The 19,464-nt window shown below is 49.1% G+C and overlaps 1 protein-coding gene across 4 annotated transcripts in view; it reads left to right on the top strand.

Annotated features, from left to right (window-relative positions):
• LOC111833538 (microtubule-associated serine/threonine-protein kinase 1-like) overlaps positions 1-19,464 on the top strand; it is a 58,110-nt gene that overhangs the window by 6,284 nt on the left and 32,362 nt on the right. For 2 of the 4 annotated variants that reach the window (XM_072712070.1, XM_072712068.1), the window contains exons 2-4: positions 886-917; positions 17,513-17,601; positions 18,596-18,671. In XM_072712070.1, the coding sequence (XP_072568171.1) occupies positions 886-917; positions 17,513-17,601; positions 18,596-18,671 (197 nt within the window). Of the gene's footprint in view, positions 1-885; positions 918-4,375; positions 4,814-17,512; positions 17,602-18,595; positions 18,672-19,464 lie in introns of those variants that run through there. The other 2 variants (XM_072712069.1, XM_072712071.1) reach the window with 2 other exon arrangements.

Genomic DNA, 19,464 nt, shown 5'->3' with positions numbered 1-19,464 from the left:
TTGTGCGGTCGCTCGCTCGCTGTTTTGGGAACGTGACCCAGATGCCCCAGAACTGAAGATGCATTTACAGTCAAAAGTGTTTTGCATGGGAGGTTTTTGAGGATGATAAGTGTGAAACTGGAAAGGGCAGATCACATGCTGGTGGGGGCAGTAGCGAGCTGGGGGCAGCAGCGAGCTGGCATGCTATCCTGAAGTAGCAGAGTTCTGCACATTGGAGGAAGATACATGTAGTTACACACTGATGACCAAATGTCACAAAAATCTATGTACATCATGCTGGAAACCAGTGCATAGCAAGGTGCCCATATACTGTGGGGCAGTTTATGGACACCTGGTCCCCTAACCATAGACATGCACATGGATATGTGGACAAGCAGACTCCACACATAGAGAGACAGCAATGGCTTTAGAATCCACAGCCCCGGAGGTGTGAGGCCAAGAGTATTATAATAAATCATAATAATTATGATAATAGTCGTGTTTGATACAATTTATATTGTTGCATCTGTTGTTGAGTTTGGGGGCGTTTGCACAAAGCAGGATTTCTCAGTTAACTGGGTTAACTTAAGTTAGAAGTCATGATTGTCGAATGGGAATACTCCTTAGCTAAGCTGTTATTGGATGATCAAGACATCTGGCTTAAGTTAACCCAGACTAAAGTCCTGCTTTGTGGGACACCTCCCCGGTCATTAGATGTTAAGTCCTAGGTCTCTTAACCTGTGGCGTTCTGCAGGCCCCAGCACTGGAACCTTTGGACCCGGCTGGTGCCACGTCACATGTCTGAGCCGCGCGCTCGCCGTTCCTCCCTGACCGCTGGGCTCTCCTGGGATTTCTTCCACAGGGGTGTGGGCATCCTGGTAACCTTGTCCTCTTCCTCTCTTTCAGAAGGAGCTCCCCCTCCCCCGGAAGAGCAGCAGGTGCGTGTCCATCCCCTCTCCCAACCGCTGGGTTTGTAGAACGTGCCGGAATGTGTGTTGCCTTGCTTACATTGTTATTTTTGAAAAAAAAGGTTGGTCAGTCTGTCGGCCTTTTAGTAATAAAACTAAAAGTAGCACCTGGACACAACATCAGCGAAATAGGTGACAGGAAATGTATTTGAATTAATTTCAATTAACACTAAGGGTGCAGTCAACTAACCGTGCTAATAAGAACGGAAAGTTGTAAGTAATTAATACGTGCCACAATTCAAGCAGAATCATGGAATGGTGTAATTGTGTATGGTATATTTCATTCCAATTTAAATTAATATTAATTAATTGTATGTATAATTAATAATAGGAAGTTGTAAACATAACTGGAATGATAATGTAGCAGGTATAAGAAGAAGGGTAATAGTGACACTAAATGGAGCTTCATGAACCACTTGCTGTATTTTTTGACCCCACTAGATGGCGCTCTCTGTTTAAAAAGAAACAGCTAAAAAAAAAACAGCTCAAAACATTCCCCAAAGCAAGCCAAGAACACATTCTAGTGAGGATGTGTAGCGCTTTTCTCTGCCTTTGTTGCCTGGGATGGACTTCAGGCTCCCCCAGGACCCTCTCTGTATAAGCCTTTGGAAGATGGAAGATTGACCACGCGATGATTGAGTCCATCCCTGTATGTATAGAGCACCATAGTCTGTGGTCGGGCTTGGTCTTAGTCAACACAGGTAAAGGGGTGGTGAGTGACTCAGTGGGCTAAGTCTCTGTGCCCGTTAATCACTGGTTTGAGCCGCAGCTTCAGCAGAATAGTCACATGTTCTTGGGCTCTTGAGGAAGGTCTCTGCAAGTAACCAGCTTGGCTTATTCTCATGGTCTTAGTCACTAAAGGTTACTTGTTTGATCAATTTTCTTGAACTTGGTTAGTACAGGTAATCTCTTTGTGTTTTGGTTAGTACAAGTCACCTTCGTGGCTCATTTACTTGGTGATCAATACAGATAACCTGTTTGATCTATCTTCTAGGTCTTGTCAGTATAGGTAACCAGTTTTGCCAAGTCTCTGTGTATTGGTCAGTACATGTAACCCGCTTGGCTCATTCTCTCGGTCTCAGTCAGTACAAGTAATTTGCTTGTATTATTCACTAGGTCTCGGTCAGTGCAGGTAACCTGCTTTTGATCATTTTCTTGGTCTTGGTCAATACAGGTGACATACTTGGCTGATTCTCTAGGTCTTAGTCAGTACAAATACCCTGCAAAGTCCAGTCTCCTTGACATGTCTTTGTTAATGTTAGAAGAATGCTTGGCCCATCTTCACTAATGTACAGCGGACTGGTCCCTGGCCATGGTGCTGAACTCCTGGCTCTAGTCACCAAGCTCTGGTAGATCTAGTCAGCCATCACAGCGTGCCTGCTTGTTCTATTTGTCTGCTCAGCACCTGGATCCCAAACTGCTGTTTTCACGCTCTTCTGGGGGCTGTGCTCATTTTTTTTGTTCCGTATGTTGGGGGAAGTTTGGAGGTCTGGAATTGTTTTTATTAACACGGACCTAGAAGTTCTTTGAAGGTGCTATGATTTTGTGGAGGAACGGGGCTCTGTTGTGTTTGGGATTGAGTGTGGGCATGTGCTTGTGACGAGTTGCACTGCGTTCGTGTTACGGCATGTGCTTATGGTGCTTGTAACGAGTTGCACTGCGTTCGTGTTACGGCATGTGCTTATGGTGCTTGTGACGAGTTGCACTGCGTTCGTGTTACGGCATGTGCTTATGGTGCTTGTGACGAGTTGCACTGCGTTCGTGTTACAGCATGTGCTTATGGTGCTTGTGACGAGTTGCACTGCGTTCGTGTTACGGCATGTGCTTTTGGTGCTTGTGACGAGTTGCACTGCGTTCGTGTTACGGCATGTGCTTATGGTGCTTGTGACGAGTTGCACTGCGTTCGTGTTACGGCATGTGCTTATGGTGCTTGTGACGAGTTGCACTGCGTTCGTGTTACGGCATGTGCTTTTGGTGCTTGTGACGAGTTGCACTGCGTTCGTGTTACGGCATGTGCTTATGGTGCTTGTGACGAGTTGCACTGCGTTCGTGTTACGGCATGTGCTTATGGTGCTTGTGACCAGTTGCACTGCGTTCGTGTTACGGCATGTGCTTATGGTGCTTGTGACCAGTTGCACTGCGTTCGTGTTACGCTGAAGGCTCCTTCTCCACGTCATCATCAGCGTTATATTCTCCTCCTAATATACGTCCCAGTGTTAACTGTTCTCAACACAAACTGGCTATTTTACACAAACTGGAAATGGAGGCAGAAATTTTAACGTATTTAAGGATCTTTGGTGCGGTTCGCAAAAAAACGAGTATCCATATTTGATTGCTTAATTAATTACGTTTTTAATGAATAGAATAGATGATAAGATGTCATCACTGCGAGACAGCATTTGTATTGTGGAATCATTGTCCCTCTGCATAACCTTCTTTGTGTTTATCTGTCTTACTCCTTGTTTGGGGGGTCGTGGGATACGTGGGGGATTAGTGTCGTAATCAGATTCAGATGCCCTCTAACTGTGTGGCCAACGTCGCTGCCTAATACCTGGCCGCTGACAGGACAGGGCCCCATCCTCTCTGTGTCTGCGCCATCGGCCCAGGCAGCGGATGCCCCCCCCTCCCCCCCCCTCCCCCGGATGCCGCCGGGCAGCACGGCTACGTGCGGCAGTGTTTGGAAACAGATGGCCAGGCACGGCTAAAACGGGGAACGAGAGGGTCGAGCCCCTGGGCGGCCATCGAGGTGGGCGTCCGTCACACTTCGGGCCCGGTGCGTCACGCAGCTCTCAGTGCGTCTGTGCGCTACGGCCCAGTGCTTCGCCACACGTATGGGCTGCCCTGTTTCAGCGCCGGAGACACGTTGAATCCCAGTTGCTGCATGCATGCTCATATACATGTATATGTGTCTCATGTATATATAATACCCACAGGCCTTTGTGGCAGTGTTGAAAAACTGTAGTTTGTCTCACATCAGTAGCTATTCAAATGTCTGCCAAAATTTCTTTCTAAAAATGAAACAAATTCTGTATTATATTCCTTGAGTCTGTTTCACTTCCCCACCCAAAATGCACCAGACGCTTAGACCAGACTTTCTAGTCAGCCAGTACCACACACGCCCCCCCCCCGACCCCCCCACCCCCCCCACCAATGACAGTTATCAGCACCACCTGCAAAACAAGCATGACCATAATCCCTGTGGTCTCTCATTCGCTCACCCCACCCAAATCCTCTCCCTGCCTCGCTCCCTCTCCCTCTCTCTCTCTCCCTCCCTCTCCCTCTCTCTCTCTCCCTCCCTCTCCCTCTCTCTCTCTCCCTTTTGGCTCAGCGCTCTCGCCCACTCTCCTCCTCCCTCCTCGGTGACATTCGCATGTTCGTTGGCTCCCGTGCCCGGCTCAGGTTCGCGTCTGACATCGGCTGGGACTCGCAGGGGGGGCGCACAGACGTGTGTGCGCATGCCGGCACGCTCAGGCGGGCCCTCTGTGATTTTTTTTCTCCTCACCTCCCCCTCTGCTCGGTCCCTGTACTTCCTGCCTTGGCACGTTCGCCTGGAAAACAGACTCAGAACTCCGTGTATTTTTTCGTAAATTCCGTTTCGCATCTGAAAGCAGTGGCTGGCTGGTTGAGTCTTTGCTTCACTCAGTTTTGGGCTGACAGCCTTCCTGCTGCTCACACACACACACACACACACACACACACACGCAGACAGACACTCAGCTCTGCGTCGGAGGAGGGACGGAGCCCTGCGATGCCATTTCGGGCTGAACCTGCTTCGTTTTGACAGTGAGTGGCTGTAGCCGCTGGCCCCTGCCTCTCAGTGCCACGTTTTCCTCTCCAGCTACAACAATGTTCCGACGCACTAAAAGGTAACAAAAAAAAAAACATCCGAGAAAACTCTCTCTCTGTCTGTCTCTCTCTCCCCCTCTATCTCTCTCGCTTTCCTCTTCCTCTTCTCCCAAGCTGATACATCTGTAGGTGCTGCTGATCCGCGATTTGCGATGCTCGAGTTGCTCCGGTTTTCTCTCCTCCTCCCGCTCCCACCTTCTGCCCCTCTGCCTTTCACTTCTCTCGTTTATATTTAGCGAGCGTGTGAGCGTTTGAAGTTAATGCGTCCCGGGCTCCCCGTTAACGGTCTGTGTGATTCTCAGCTGTAAGTTTGAGGGCGTCTGGGGGAGGAGGAATGCATGTCTGCCACTTGTGTGTGTGTGTGTGTGTGTGTGTGTGTGTGTGTGTGTTGTGTTCATTGTTTACTTTTTCACATCTTCAATACATCCTGCCCTGGTTCTGTGTGTTTGATGATGAGCTTTAACCCATGAGCTTTTAGGAACATGAAAAGGCAGACAGTGGGGGGGGGGGGGGGGGGCGGATCGAGCTGTTTATGCGCCTTGCGTGAATCAATTCGGATACGGAGGGGCGTGTGCTGGAGAGTTCAGAGGGAAGTAAATGCTGTGTCACGGACCATGCCTGTGCGTGTCCAGAGGAGATCGGAGGTTCTGTGTGTGTGTGAGGGGGTTCGCTTCAGGCCGGAGCTGATACTTTGAGGGGTGGGGTGGCCGACCGGCCCCATGTTTCAGCCCGACCCACAGAGGCGGGTAAGAACGCTGGAGCTGAATGCCGTGTTACGACGCCCCAATGCAGCCGACTCTCACCGCCAAGTGGCCGTAAGGGAGTGAGGACCAGCGGCCGGCTATCTTTGTACATTTTTGTTACTGTGAAGTGTGTGTGTGCGTATGTGTGGACATATTGTGCCGCGTGTCTCAGTCATTGGTGGGAAAGCCCCTTCGGAGTGATGGAGGTGGAGGTGATGGATGAAGGTCACGGGCCCCAGCTGGTGCCTCCCGTGTAGGAGAGCGTGGCAGGGGGTTAAGTGGCCCGTGATGTGACGCCTCTGCTTTCTCCAGCTCACACTCAGCACTACAGTCTTGCTGTGTCTGTGCCCTCCCTCCCTCCCCCCCCCTTATTCTGCTCCTGCCCAGTTCTGTCTGTCTCTTCATTTTTTGAGATAGCTGAGCTTTTCTAGGGAAGCGTTACTGTTGGCCAGCCACGTGTGCTTAAACGCATCTCGAGAGAGAGAGAGAGTGCCAGGGGATTGTGGGGCGGGGGGTGGGGGGGTCACTCCCCAGTGTCTGGTGGAGCTCAGGTGTAATTCTCTTAGCCCGGGAGACAGAATGTGCGGTAAATGCCTGCCTCTCTCCCGGATTCACTGTTCAGCTTCAGCGTAGACAAGGACATCAGCTGCCCTTTTGGGCGACTGCCTGTATTGACATCCTGGCGGGGGGGGGGGGGGGGGCGGGGTGGTGGAGGGGGGGCGGCAGGGTAGGCACTAGGCCAGATGTATGGATTCTGGTTCCGTTTGAACCTCATGGTGCTGCTTGGAATTCGATAGCCAACCTTTCTCCCCCCTCAGAGACGGCTGGTTTGGCAGGTCTTGGGAAGGAGGAGCTCCAAGTGGGCTTTGGTTGAAAGGGAATTTTAGGGGCTGCCATACTGTGGGGCTTGGGGATCCAGAAGCGGTGGCAAATTGGTCGGAAAAGAGCGATTCGGTTTTTTTTTAAGCCTGGTATCTGTTTCAGTGCGTGTTGTGTACACAATTCCAGTTTCCGCGTGAGCTAATCAAGGAAAATACAGCGTCAACAACAATCCCCCTCCCAGCCTCTCGACGGCTGATTTCAGGCATCGTGTTACAGGGCACCGTCCCAGGACGGTTTCGCGGTGTTTCCTAAGACCCCCAGCAGTTGCCTTAATATTGAAAAAAGAAACACGATTCTGTTGGACTTGCATTGCTTCCCCTTTATGAACAAATATAGCTTAAGTAACAGACAGTGTTCCAGTCTTTGTGTGTTTTTACAGATGTCACTGTCTAGTGGACAGGTCACCTACATCCAACTTGCCACATGGTCACTGGATGTTTCTTGGACTGCTGAATTAGTCAGCAGCTCAGCTGGCAGCCATTAAACTAGGTCAGACTCATACTTGCATTGCATGGCATTGTTCTGGCATGGTGGGGTGGTGAGGGGGGTGGCCCGTGGCAGTCACCCCTGAGCGTGGCATCCCAGATGTCTGATGCATGTCAGATGGGAAAGGAGACGTGTTCATAATGGGGGCCTCCTTGGGACCAGTAGGTTTTCAGAGGCCCCTCCAGGGGCCCGGACTCAGGGGGCCAGGTGCTCCCTCAGGTCACCAAGCAATCTGAATGTGTGGATGTGGGGCTTGTAGGCGAACATTTAAAAGAAGGGTAAGGCATCCAATCTGAAGCAGATTGAAGAGACGCACCAATCAGGGTGAGGAAATCACTCATTGGAGTTTTACTTACACAAAAATGTTCTGAGGGAAGAACAAAAAATGATTGGTTCGGAGAGACTACCAATTAGATTGTAGAGGAGGTGGGTCCAAGCAACTAGATGGGGTGGGACCAAGACATCTGATTGGTTGATTACACCTGTTCTAGTTGCTTGGACCCACCTCCTCTACAACCTGATTGGTTATCTCTCTAAACCAATCATTTTTCATTCTGCCCTCAGAACATTTTTGTGTAAGTAAAAATTCCACGAGTGGGGAAACCAGTGATACTTGGAAATGGACTAGATAAGACGGAGTAAACCTAGTTAACCTATCAGTTTACATCCTGTAACTCCCGAATCTCATACACAAACCACCCCCCTTTGCCCCCACAGACCACCTCTCCTCTGACGATTCCTAGTTTCTTGGTAAAGCTTCAGTTCCGTTTGTGTCTCCCCTGTGTCACGTTGCCTAGTAACAAGCATGTGTGTGACAGGAGTCTGCTGCACTTAACACCCCCACCCACACACCCCCACCCATTCTCAACAGCAGACACAGACACCCTGTGTGTCATGGCCCCCCCCAGGCAAGATCTCAGCTGCTTTCTCTCTGATCCTGTACATAATGAATCACAGGTTCTCCACATATGTGTCTGTCTGCATGGGACTATTAGGAAGCAGCGGGAAACTGATTTATAAAGGGTTACATGACTTAGTTTAAATCAGAAGACAGAGAAAAGGCTTAATATGTCTGTGCATATGACATGGTGGGTGTCATTATTCAGGGTGTAGTCATCACTTTGTGTATGACAATGAGGGTGTCATTATTCAGGGTGTAGTCCTCACTGTGTGTGTGACAAGGTGGGTGTCATTATTCAGGGTGTAGTCCTCACTGTGTGTGACAGGGTGGGTGTCATTATTCAGGGTGTAGTCCTCACTGTGTGGATGACAGGGCAGGTGTCATTATTCAGGGTGTAGTCCTCACTACGTGTGACAAGGTGGGTGTCATTATTCAGGGTGTAGTCCTCACTGTGTGACATGGTGGGTGTCATTATTCAGGGTGTAGTCCTCACTGTGTGTGTGACAAGGTGGGTGTCATTATTCCGGGTGTAGTCCTCACTGTGTGACATGGTGGGTGTCATTATTCAGGGTGTAGTCCTCACTGTGTGTGTGACAAGGTGGGTGTCATTATTCAGGGTGTAGTCCTCACTGTGTGTGTGACAAGGTGGGTGTCATTATTCAGGGTGTAGTCCTCACTGTGTGGATGACAGGTCAGGTGTCATTATTCAGGGTGTAGTCCTCACTGTGTGTGTGACAAGGTGGGTGTCATTATTCCGGGTGTAGTCCTCACTGTGTGGATGACAGGGCCGGTGTCATTATTCAGGTTGTAGTCCTCACTGTGCATATGACATGGTGGGTGTCATTATTCAGGGTGTAGTCTGCACTATGTGTGTGACAGGACCGGTGTCATTATTCAGGGTGTAGTCCTCACTGTGCATATGACATGGTGAGTGTCATTATTCAGGGTGTAGTCCTCACTGTTCGTGTCTGACAGGGCAGGTGTCATTATTCAGGGTGTAGTCCTCACTGTGTGTGTGACAAGGTGGGTGTCATTATTCCGGGTGCAGTCCTCACTGTGTGGATGACAGGGCCGGTGTCATTATTCAGGGTGTAGTCCTCACTGTGTGTGTGACAAGGTGGGTGTCATTATTCAGGGTGCAGTCCTCACTGTGTGGATGACAGGGCCGGTGTCATTATTCAGGGTGTAGTCCTCACTATGTGTGTGACAGGGCCGGTGTCATTATTCAGGGTGTAGTCCTCACTGTGTGTGTGACAAGGTGGGTGTCATTATTCAGGGTGTAGTCCGCACTATGTGTGTGACAAGGTGGGTGTCATTATTCCGGGTGTAGTCCTCACTGTGTGGATGACAGGGCCGGTGTCATTATTCAGGGTGTAGTCCTCACTATGTGTGTGACAGGGCCGGTGTCATTATTCAGGGTGTAGTCCTCACTGTGTGTGTGACAAGGTGGGTGTCATTATTCAGGGTGTAGTCCGCACTATGTGTGTGACAAGGTGGGTGTCATTATTCCGGGTGTAGTCCTCACTGTGTGTATGACAGGGCAGGTGCCATTATTATTGGTGTAGTCCTCACTGTTCGTGTTTGACAGGTCAGGTGTCATTATTCAGGGTGTAGTCCTCACTGTGTGTGTGACAAGGTGGGTGTCATTATTCCGGGTGTAGTCCTCACTGTGTGGATGACAGGGCCGGTGTCATTATTCAGGTTGTAGTCCTCACTGTGCATATGACATGGTGGGTGTCATTATTCAGGGTGTAGTCCGCACTATGTGTGTGACAGGGCAGGTGTCATTATTCAGGGTGTAGTCCACACTGTGTGTATGACATGGTGGGTGTCATTATTCAGGGTGTAGTCCGCACTATGTGTGTGACAGGGCAGGTGTCATTATTCAGGGTGTAGTCCACACTGTGTGTATGACATGGTGGGTGTCATTATTCAGGGTGTAGTCCGCACTATGTGTGTGACAGGGCAGGTGTCATTATTCAGGGTGTAGTCCACACTGTGTGTATGACATGGTGGGTGTCATTATTCAGGGTGTAGTCCGCACTATGTGTGTGACAGGGCAGGTGTCATTATTCAGGGTGTAGTCATCACTTTGTGTATGACAATGAGGGTGTCATTATTCAGGGTGTAGTCCGCACTATGTGTGTGACAAGGTGGGTGTCATTATTCAGGGTGTAGTCCGCACTTTATGTGACAGGGCAGGTGTCATTATCCAGGGTGTAGTCCTCACTGTGTGACAAGGTGGGTGTCATTATTCCGGGTGTAGTCCTCACTGTGCATATGACATGGTGGGTGTCATTATTCAGGGTGTAGTCCTCACTGTGTGGATGACAGGGCATGTGTCATTATTCAGGGTGTAGTCCTCACTGTGTGTGTGACAAGGTGGTGTCATTATTCCGGGTGTAGTCCTCACTGTGTGGATGACAGGGCATGTGTCATTATTCAGGGTGTAGTCTTCACAGTGTGTGTGACAAGGAGGGTGTCATTATTCAGGGTGTAGTCCTCACTGTGATTGACAGGGCAGGTGTCATTATTCAGGGTGTAGTCCTCACTGTGTGTGACAGGGCAGGTGTCATCATTCAGGGTGTAGTCCTCACTGTCAGTGTGTGACATGCTTGGAGTTGTTATTCACAGTGTGGGCCACTTTCCTCCCAGGACTTAAAGGTCATGTAACAGTAATCAGCCGGCACAATGGCAGCCCTTGCTCCGCCTCCCACCTTGAAGGCATGCATTTTGGTGCATCCAGGTGACTCAGCACTCGTCCCATCCCATCCTGGCCCGGCCCGCTTCCTTGCCTCTGGCATCGCCGACAGCTTGGTCCCAGGAAGGACTGTAAATACACCCAAACTTGCAGCAGATTCTAATGCCCTATTGATAGCCGGGTACCTGTCAGGCTTGCTTACGGTCCTCCTGCGAAGAGCCTTCACTCTGCACTCAAGGGCAGGTGCTCCTGGCTGTTTGGAACGCCGCGCTCTTGATGTCTGTGGCGTTTTAAGAATCCCGAGCTTCAGCTCTGGCTTGAGCTTTTGCTTTATTCTTCTGTAAAAGGCTCCTTGAGCAAAGGGTCTCGAGCTACGCGCTAAACCGGGATGCCTCATCTGCTCACGTACTCAGCCCAGATTGTATTCTCACTGTAGATTCGGGATTTGGCCTCCTTCAAGCAGAGTGAAAGATGAGCAGAGTGTTTGCCGATACTGCCAGCATGGTGGACAGTTTACTTACAGTATATCATCACTTTCCCCTGCCACTTTCTCTCCACCTCTGTCACAGATTGGTGGAATAAATCCGGCGACATATTTCACCCATGTTTTCAAATAAAAGCAGCTGGTATCCCATCCAGGTTGTTCCCAGATGGGCTGCCTCTACAATCCTGCACTGGATTAGCAAGTGGAAGGTGGGCCGAATGTGAGGAAAACAGGAAGACAGCGATGTGAAAGATTGTCTGCCTCTGTCTCTCACTCTCTATCTGTTCTCGCTGGTGTCACAGAGCCGTCTCAGCTAGCGAGCGATTGGAGCGTCTGGGAGAAAAAAATGTTTGATTCCGAACGCTGTGATCATTCTTAGCAAATCAGGCAGCTGATCTCCCATATTTACTCTTATTAAGTGAAAGCAGGGAGTTAATGTTCCGGAACGTTTTATTTCCGCTCAGATAAATAATGGGTTAGGTTGGAGTGCAAGCGGCTGAGGAAAGATTGGCCTGCTTTGTTTTCCAGAGAATGATGGAGTAGTTCAGTAACACACACAGATTATTCTCACGCACATAGTTCATCCTGTAACTCCTTCCTACATTCACATTTTCTTCGTATCACACGGAGAGACAGTTTCTCTGGTTCCTTGGCACATCTCATTTTGGATTGTTCCACCTTCCCAACATGCAGAATTTCATCATATCCATTGGATTTTTTTGTTGTTGTTTGTTTTTCCTTTTTTGCCCCATATTGTTCTCTTCAGTTAAATCCACACGTTTGATTGGATCAGTGGCTAATGATTTCGACAGCCAATCAGGAAGCCTGCAAATGGTGACACATGCTTGGGGTGGTTTTTGACCCAAATGGAGCCAGATAGCTGCCGTTTTCTCCCACAGTCCAAAAACATGCTGTTCGGCTGAACCGGTGTGTGGGTGTGCGTGTCCTGCTCCCGTACAGGGTGTTCTCAGCCGCGTGTCCTGCACTTCCCGGGATCAACTCCAACATCACCACGACTCGGAAAGAGATGGTGCTTCTGGGAAATTAATGATACCTCAGCACAATACTTCATCTATTGCTTCTTAATTGTTAATAAGGGCACCAATAACAGAAAAACATAAAAGGCTTCGCCTTTTCTGTTACAGGCACAACACTTTTATTTCCTTAGAAGATGCTTTTTACCAAAACAAATTGCATTTATTGCGAGAAAGTAGGGTCAGGAAATTCCTGGGGTTAAGGGCCTTGTTCAGGGGCCCAACTGTGAAATAACTCTGACAAATCAGGGATTTGAACCGAAGACCTTCTGATCACAGGCATGGAGACCCAACAAACTAAACCACACATCACCCCCATGAGCTATCCTGGAGGAGCCAACCTTAAAGAGCAACATCATGGTTCACTGACACGAAGCACAACAATGACAAATATAATCTTGAAGCTGAATTTTCATCTGCATCAGTGGTTCTCAACCTTTTTTGCACGGTGTCCAAATTTTTTACCATGCCAGTTCAGTCGCAACCCTATATCAAGTACAGGTGTAAATTAACATTATGATCAAGCACAGAGCAATCAATGCCTATTGCACAAATCTGATTGGATGTGTCACTGAATTTTAAGCAGCTGTGGTTTGGCTTCTTGGATTGGTTGAGTGGTCACTAGTTTTGTGCTAAGCAGTTGCAGACCCAAGACCTGTTATATAGGTTAATTCTAGGATTGGGGCTGGGGAATCTGATCGTGGATAAGCATAGGAGCTTGACGATTTTAAAATGCTTTCCGACTCTGCCCCATGACCCTTTGAGAACTTGCCACTTTGAGAACTTTGGTTGCGACCCATGGCTCTGCCTTGAACAACAGCGTCAAGCAATTAACGTTGAATGATTGTGTTTGAAACACTCCTTGAAGATGCCAGCATCCCTCAGACTGTTAAGGTAATGAAACACAGGGCAACTTCTTGACCAATGTTGCTTGGATACTTTCCCATTGATTTCTATTTCAAACTCTTTGATCAGCATTGGGCAACTTTTCATAATCATCCAGATCCAGATGAGTTGCCCTTTGTCTCACCTGGTTAGCAGTTGCCCAGCAAATTTGCTCAAAAAGCTGTCCTGTGTATCATCGCCTTTAGTCTAGTGGTTGCCTCACAGAATGTTTTTCTCACTGGACACAGCAAAAACGCTGTCCCGAGCTCCCCTCCTGGCGAGGCCCCCAGCCATCCTCACAGCCTTGAACTTCTGCATGGTGGGGGCACTACGCTGAAACTTGCTGAGTTCCATTTTTCCTGATTTTTTTCATCCCTGTCACCTGGCTTGTGTAAGCAGTGGCTGGCTGATACCGCTGGATTTCTTAGTTAATGTGTTCCCACCTTTTACACTGGAAATAGTGAAGCAGGTTCTATATTTAAGAAGTTCTATATAAATCTACTTCCAAACCGGATGGCTTATTATTTTATGCGATACTTTGCTTGATATTGGAAGTGTGAAGAATTTTGGTGTAAGCATTTGGAGTATTACACCTTTCTGTAGATGCAAAGTAGACTATTCTTCTCTGAGTTATGTCACAGTTATTTTCATTTTATGTAAGCAGATAAAAAAAAATCCTTCTGTTTTTCGTCTTTATTACACTGAATAAAGGTGTGAATGAATATGATTGGCCTTGCCTGCATCTATGCAGGTAAACAAAGACGTACATGCAGAGGAGAATGTTATATGGCTCAGTGTAATCCCCCCCCCCCATCCCAAGGATCGGTGAATCTCAGCTGAGATAATCAGTCGGAAAAATGTTAAAAATCAGAACTAAAATATGCAGGTTGCATATCTTTACTCATGAGTCCTTTCGGATGACATCCTTCAGCTGCCAGGGTGGTGAGACCTTCACATATTCAGTCCTGAATAAATTTGCGAGCTCTGCCAGGGCAGCCTGTGGATGTTTATGGGCTGCGGTCTGAGATCTGCTCGTTTCCAGTGAGGACACTATCTGGGCTGGTCAAGGACATTGATGTTACGAGACATGTCCCATCATCCTGAAGCAGCCCTGGAGCTCCTGAACACTGTCCCTGTTCGACTGCTGCATTCCCATGTTTTTCATTGTGCCCAAACACTTAGCACTAGATTGAAATAATCGCTTCCTTTAATTGAACTAATTTAGAATCCATTTCCCATAGTGCAGTTTCTGGGGTTTGAGGAGAGCAGAGAGACCTGCCTATAAGCCAGTCCATTGAGAACTGTTTTTTTTTTTTAAAAGTGCTGCACTGCGGATTGGACTTTCTGCACTGGGATCGTCTTCTGTGTCCTGCTGAAATGAACACTTTCTGCGCTGGGTTTGGAGTTGAGCGGACAGAAGCCGGTTTTTCCCACGATGCCGAGCCGTTCTCGGAAACCATGACGACACTCTGCTGCTAAGACGCAGCACCGAGGTCCCAAAACCTCAGCCATCTGCCGCATCTGCGGAACCACTTAACGCCATTACCCACGATTCCGTTCACTAATGGCCTCCCTGCTGTCACTTTTGCCGTCGGGCCGGTCCTGAGGAGAGTCTGAGGTTACCGTCGGCAGTGGGACGTTTCGGCTCCCAGAGTCTCCCTTGGTGTCCCTTATCTGGGTGCCTCCCCATCCGGCAGCGGAGGAGGTGAACGTGAGACGCGGGGTGGGGGCTGGGTGTGGTGGATGCAGGAAGGCCCCTCTGCCTGCTGTGAGATATAGATATATGAGGCAGGTAATGGTGCCTGACAGTGCGGGGAGAATAAGGAGTAATGACCGGGACATCAGCTCTGAGCCTGCAGGTGTGGCAGCACTGAAGAGGCGCGGTGAGTGAGGCTGGATGCCGAGGGACCGGGAGATAACTGCCCGTTATGGAGCTGCAGGGGTCATTATCGTCAGACCACAGGCTAAACCCCCCCAACCCCCTATCTGGCCCCGATGGCTGCCCGGTCCGCTGTGGTGGGAGACTGTAGAGCACCAATTACAGCCTGCTTTGCTTGTTTCTTCATTTCCCGAGACGCCCCTCGCAGAGCGGCGCGTGTCCCGTAGCCTGTTGTGGCAGCGTCAGCCGTTCGGTCGCTGGAAACGTCACCGGCTGCTCGTTAGAGACGGTGATCTGGGCCGAGCCGGGCGGCCCTGTCGGGCTGTGGGCTGTGTGGCGTCCTGGGGAAGTCTTTGGCTGGTCCAGACGGGATCTTGGGGTTTGGCCGAAGCTGATGGGCGGCAGAGCCCACAACGAGTCATCCGGCACGTCCGGCTGAATGCAAAGGCGCGTCAGAGGAGCATGAGAGCCGCTCCGGCGCTTCCGGCTAATCTGACGAGAGAGTCGCTGAAGTACACATGGATCTTAGCACCTCCTAGCGGTGTCACTTTTTTACACTCAGTGAGTGCGAGAGTCCTTACGATTAGCCTCCCGCCCTAAGCCAGCTGGGGACTAGGTGGGTATTGATCAAATGCAGGAATATGAGCAGGACTGAATAGGGCGCCATGACGGTCCGGCCCTGAGCTACAGAACTGCGGCGACCCTCTATTCCGAAACGTTCAATCGGAAAAACTTTTTTCCTCCAAAGCCTAATATTTAATTATTATAAACCTCTTGACGGTTTTCCAGGACCTCACATTCTTCATTGGGAATACTGTGGGACACCGCTAAGGAACAGATTGGTGCATAACCATTCCTGTCTTTTCCTGAAGAAAGGTGAGGTGATCCTCCCAGTCCCTGATAGGACCTCGCTCTGGTGGACAGCGTCACATGCCGCTAGCTTCCTGTGGCATTTTGATGAACAAACAGATTTGGGTGCAAATAGGTGAGAAACAGAGAAGACGAGAATGAATGAGAGACAAGAGGGAGTAAACAAGGGAAGGGAGAGCAATCTATCAACAAAATGAAAAGAGCCACACTGCTTTATATATAGGCAATTCTTGACAGTGGAGAGTAATCTGTGATTGAGCTGGATTTGCCCCCATACCATTCAAGACACCTCACAGCAAAAAACATAAACCAAAGATATACTAGAACTTTGTACCAAAGCATACATATTAAATAAATGAAAGTATAAAGTGTAAATTTGTCCCAAATGCGAGTGTGAGGTGACAGGCTTCTCGAGAAGTAATTAATTATCTATCTTAAAGTTATTTTAAAGATTTGGATGTTGTGATACTCAGCTGTATGTTAGCTGTCTTATAGCTGTCATTTCTAATTTGCGCATTTGTTTGTATGTATTAACGATGGACTTGTCACAAATACACGCACCCTAGTTGTGTCTGGCCGTTACGGTTATGTGTGCCGACCAGCCGTGCCCCCCCCCCCCCCCGGCCACGGTGTGTGAAGCGGAAGGTGTGAGCGTCTCTGCGTGCAGCGTCTGGCGCAGTCGTCCCGCGGTGACTCCCCACCTCCGGAACCCCATCTGTGTCCCCTTCACAGCCCCCCCCCACGCCCATCCCAACACGAAGCACCACCAGAGACATGCCGCTGAGCTCATTTCCTCTTTGGGGGGGGGGGGGGGGGTTACTTTAATGGCTCCCTCCTCATCCTCTTCCCGCAGTGGGGGAGACTGGGCTTGATTATGGCCAGGATGGATCAATACACTTTCAAAGGAGGTGAAATGAAACAAGCCAACCAACAAGCTTCTGGACAGCAGGGTCCTATTTCACTTAATTTGGAACCAAAGGCCCATCCATTGTTTACGAGGCCTATCAGCAAACAATTAGGCCATTTATGATGAGCACAACAGAACCTAACGGTGATGGTGCCTCCAATGGGTCATATACTGCACCCACAAGGGTAAAGGAAGGGCTTTACGGGCTGGGGGCAGGAGCTCTGGGTCACAGTCTGTGAGCAGCCGTACCTCTGAGGTGGACTCAGCTTCGGGGGTCTGCTTCTATGGAGACAGGGACAGCAGTAAGGCGTCATTTGTGGTTTTCTACCCCATGTCGTCGTCTAGCTTGAATGGAGACCGGGCCGGGATTGACAGCTGAGGAAATTGAAATTCTTTATCGGCATAGCACTTCTAGCTGTGCTTAGCTAAGTCAAACAGATCCCCTTCCAGACACACACACACAAAAACACGCATATGTTGGGTATACCTATCCTTATGGGGCCCGCTCATTCTCTTCTATGGGAAAAATGCTAACGCTAACTATGACAACCTTAACCCCTACCCTACCCTACCCTAACCATAACCATAAGTAACCAAGTAAAATACAAGAGTTTTTGCATTTTTAGTTTTTCAATAGCAATCACTGATTTTTATAAAATGGAGTTTTCCCTTATGGGGACCAGGAAACCGAATAGGTATACCCGCTCACACACACACACGCGCACACACACTCGAATGTCCCTTTCTCACTTGTCATAGCCGGTCCCCAAAAGACCCATAACCCCCACCAAGAGAGAGTCGACACGACTGTCTGATTTTGGAACGTTCATTGGCGCCTGCCGCTGATGTGAAATGCGGTTCCTCGTGGACCCATAGCCAGCCGGGAACCGGGAGCCGGGAGCCGGGAGCCGCCCGTGCGCTGACCTGTCCGCTTTCCCCGTTGACAGCTGCCGCACCAGTAACAGGAAGAGCCTGATCCTGACCAGCACCTCGCCCACGCTGCCCCGCCCACATTCCCCGCTGCCGGGCCACATCGGTGAGTGCTGCCCAAACTTTGTGCTTTGAAAAGCATACACTTATATTTTTTAACTTATCGGGCGCTTTCACCTGGGTCGGAGCGGCTCAAACGCTGCACTTGGGCGCACAGCCAGTCGCTGAAGTGATTTCAGTACTTTTCTCAAGGGTACGACGCTGGTTCTGTGCCAGGGACACGCAGTTTGCCCGGCCAGCGGTTTAAGATTTTAAGAGTCTATTTGCCATGTGCAAAGTAACCTTTGAGTTCCACTATGTGATGAAAATCTTACTCTGCATATCTTCTGCTAAACACAGATTCTTGAAAGAATGAATATCTTTACTCTTTTACAAACTTCAGTACACAACATACAAAACCACATAAAACAAAAGCATTTCGCATTGATCAAAAGTAACCAGTTTCCCCAGTCTCTTTCTTATTTCCAATAATATAGTTGTTCTACAGTCATTTCCTGAGCCAGAATACCAAATATATTTAAAAACACAAGCACAGTGTGGGTAGCATGGTGATGCAGTGGCTAGCAGTGTTGCCTCACACCCCTGGGACCCGGGTTCGAGTCTCCCCCATCGCTCTCTGTGTGTGTAGTTTGCATGCTCTCCCCATATCATTATGGGGTTTTCCCCAGATACTCCGGTTTTACACCAAAACATGCTGTGGTTAAAATGGATGGAGATCTATAATATTTTATACTGAACATAATTTAATACGAAAGAGATCAGAAGTACAGATTAAGGTACAAGTATTAATGTAATGCATGTACAGTAACATAATGAATAGTTACAATTGTTACAATACATTTGTAGACACGGTGCAATGCAACATGCAATGCAGTGTAAACACAGTGGACAGTGCAAACAGAGGGGGTAGGGGTAGATAGCTTGCCAGTCTGTGTACCAGGTTTTTAGTGCAAAGGAGTGGCACTTCATTGGTTGTTGGTTAAGTCTCGCCTCCTCTCATTGGCTGCTTGTCATTGACCACGCCCCCTCCACAATTATAGGAAGCAGCCCCCTGGACAGCCCCCGGAACTTCTCGCCCAGCGCCCCGGCTCACTTCTCCTTCGCCTCGTCCAGAAGGTACGTCCCCCAAAACCCTCTCCTGTCGGGCACCAATGCCCCGTCATCACCACTGAGCTAACCCCCCCCCCCCAAGAAACCCCCCTCTTTCCCTCCCTCCTACTCTACTCTAACTCCTCTGAGGGGTCACCAGTATGTCAGATGACCTCTTTTCCGACACCCACGATGCCATTCCAGGCAGTCAGTGTTGACACGCTGCAGAATGTTTCCAGTTTCCAAAACTGCGTCTCTGTCTGCAGTAACCTGTATTTCCTGCCGGTCCTAATTATATAACAAAGCCCCAGTGAAATGTTGAAGACTGCGTTCTGTTTGTGAGTCTCATTCTAAGGGCGACATAGTAGGTGAAGCACATAAAATCAAATCATTCTGTCTGAAACATCACTTGACACTTGGTAAGTGCTGCTGGGGGAAAAAGCTGAGTTCACAACAGCGGTGAGGATGCAGTGGCAATACGAAAACAATGGGGAGTATACACAAAGTATAACACAGAACAATAATATGGGGCATATTGGTGATAGTGAGCAAATTAGCACAAACAAATACAGTAAATACAGTTAACGGCCATAGGAATATGTGTTTGGATGCGTATGACAGAATGGGTACACTGACCTTCGGCACCGGCGGGGTACAGCGAGTCGGAAAGAGAACCGTAAGGGACGGGAAGATGATGCCCCCCTAGGGGGCACGACATATCAGCACGGACACGGCAGCGACCCGGAAGGGAGGGAAACTGGGTATGGGAAGGAACGCATCCGACATTGCAAATTTATTTGTTTTATAACAAAAATCACTA

This window comes from Paramormyrops kingsleyae, chromosome 5 (genome assembly GCF_048594095.1).
Source record: "Paramormyrops kingsleyae isolate MSU_618 chromosome 5, PKINGS_0.4, whole genome shotgun sequence".
Taxonomy (NCBI): domain Eukaryota; kingdom Metazoa; phylum Chordata; class Actinopteri; order Osteoglossiformes; family Mormyridae; genus Paramormyrops; species Paramormyrops kingsleyae.
This window is presented reverse-complemented; position numbering and strand designations above follow the sequence as displayed.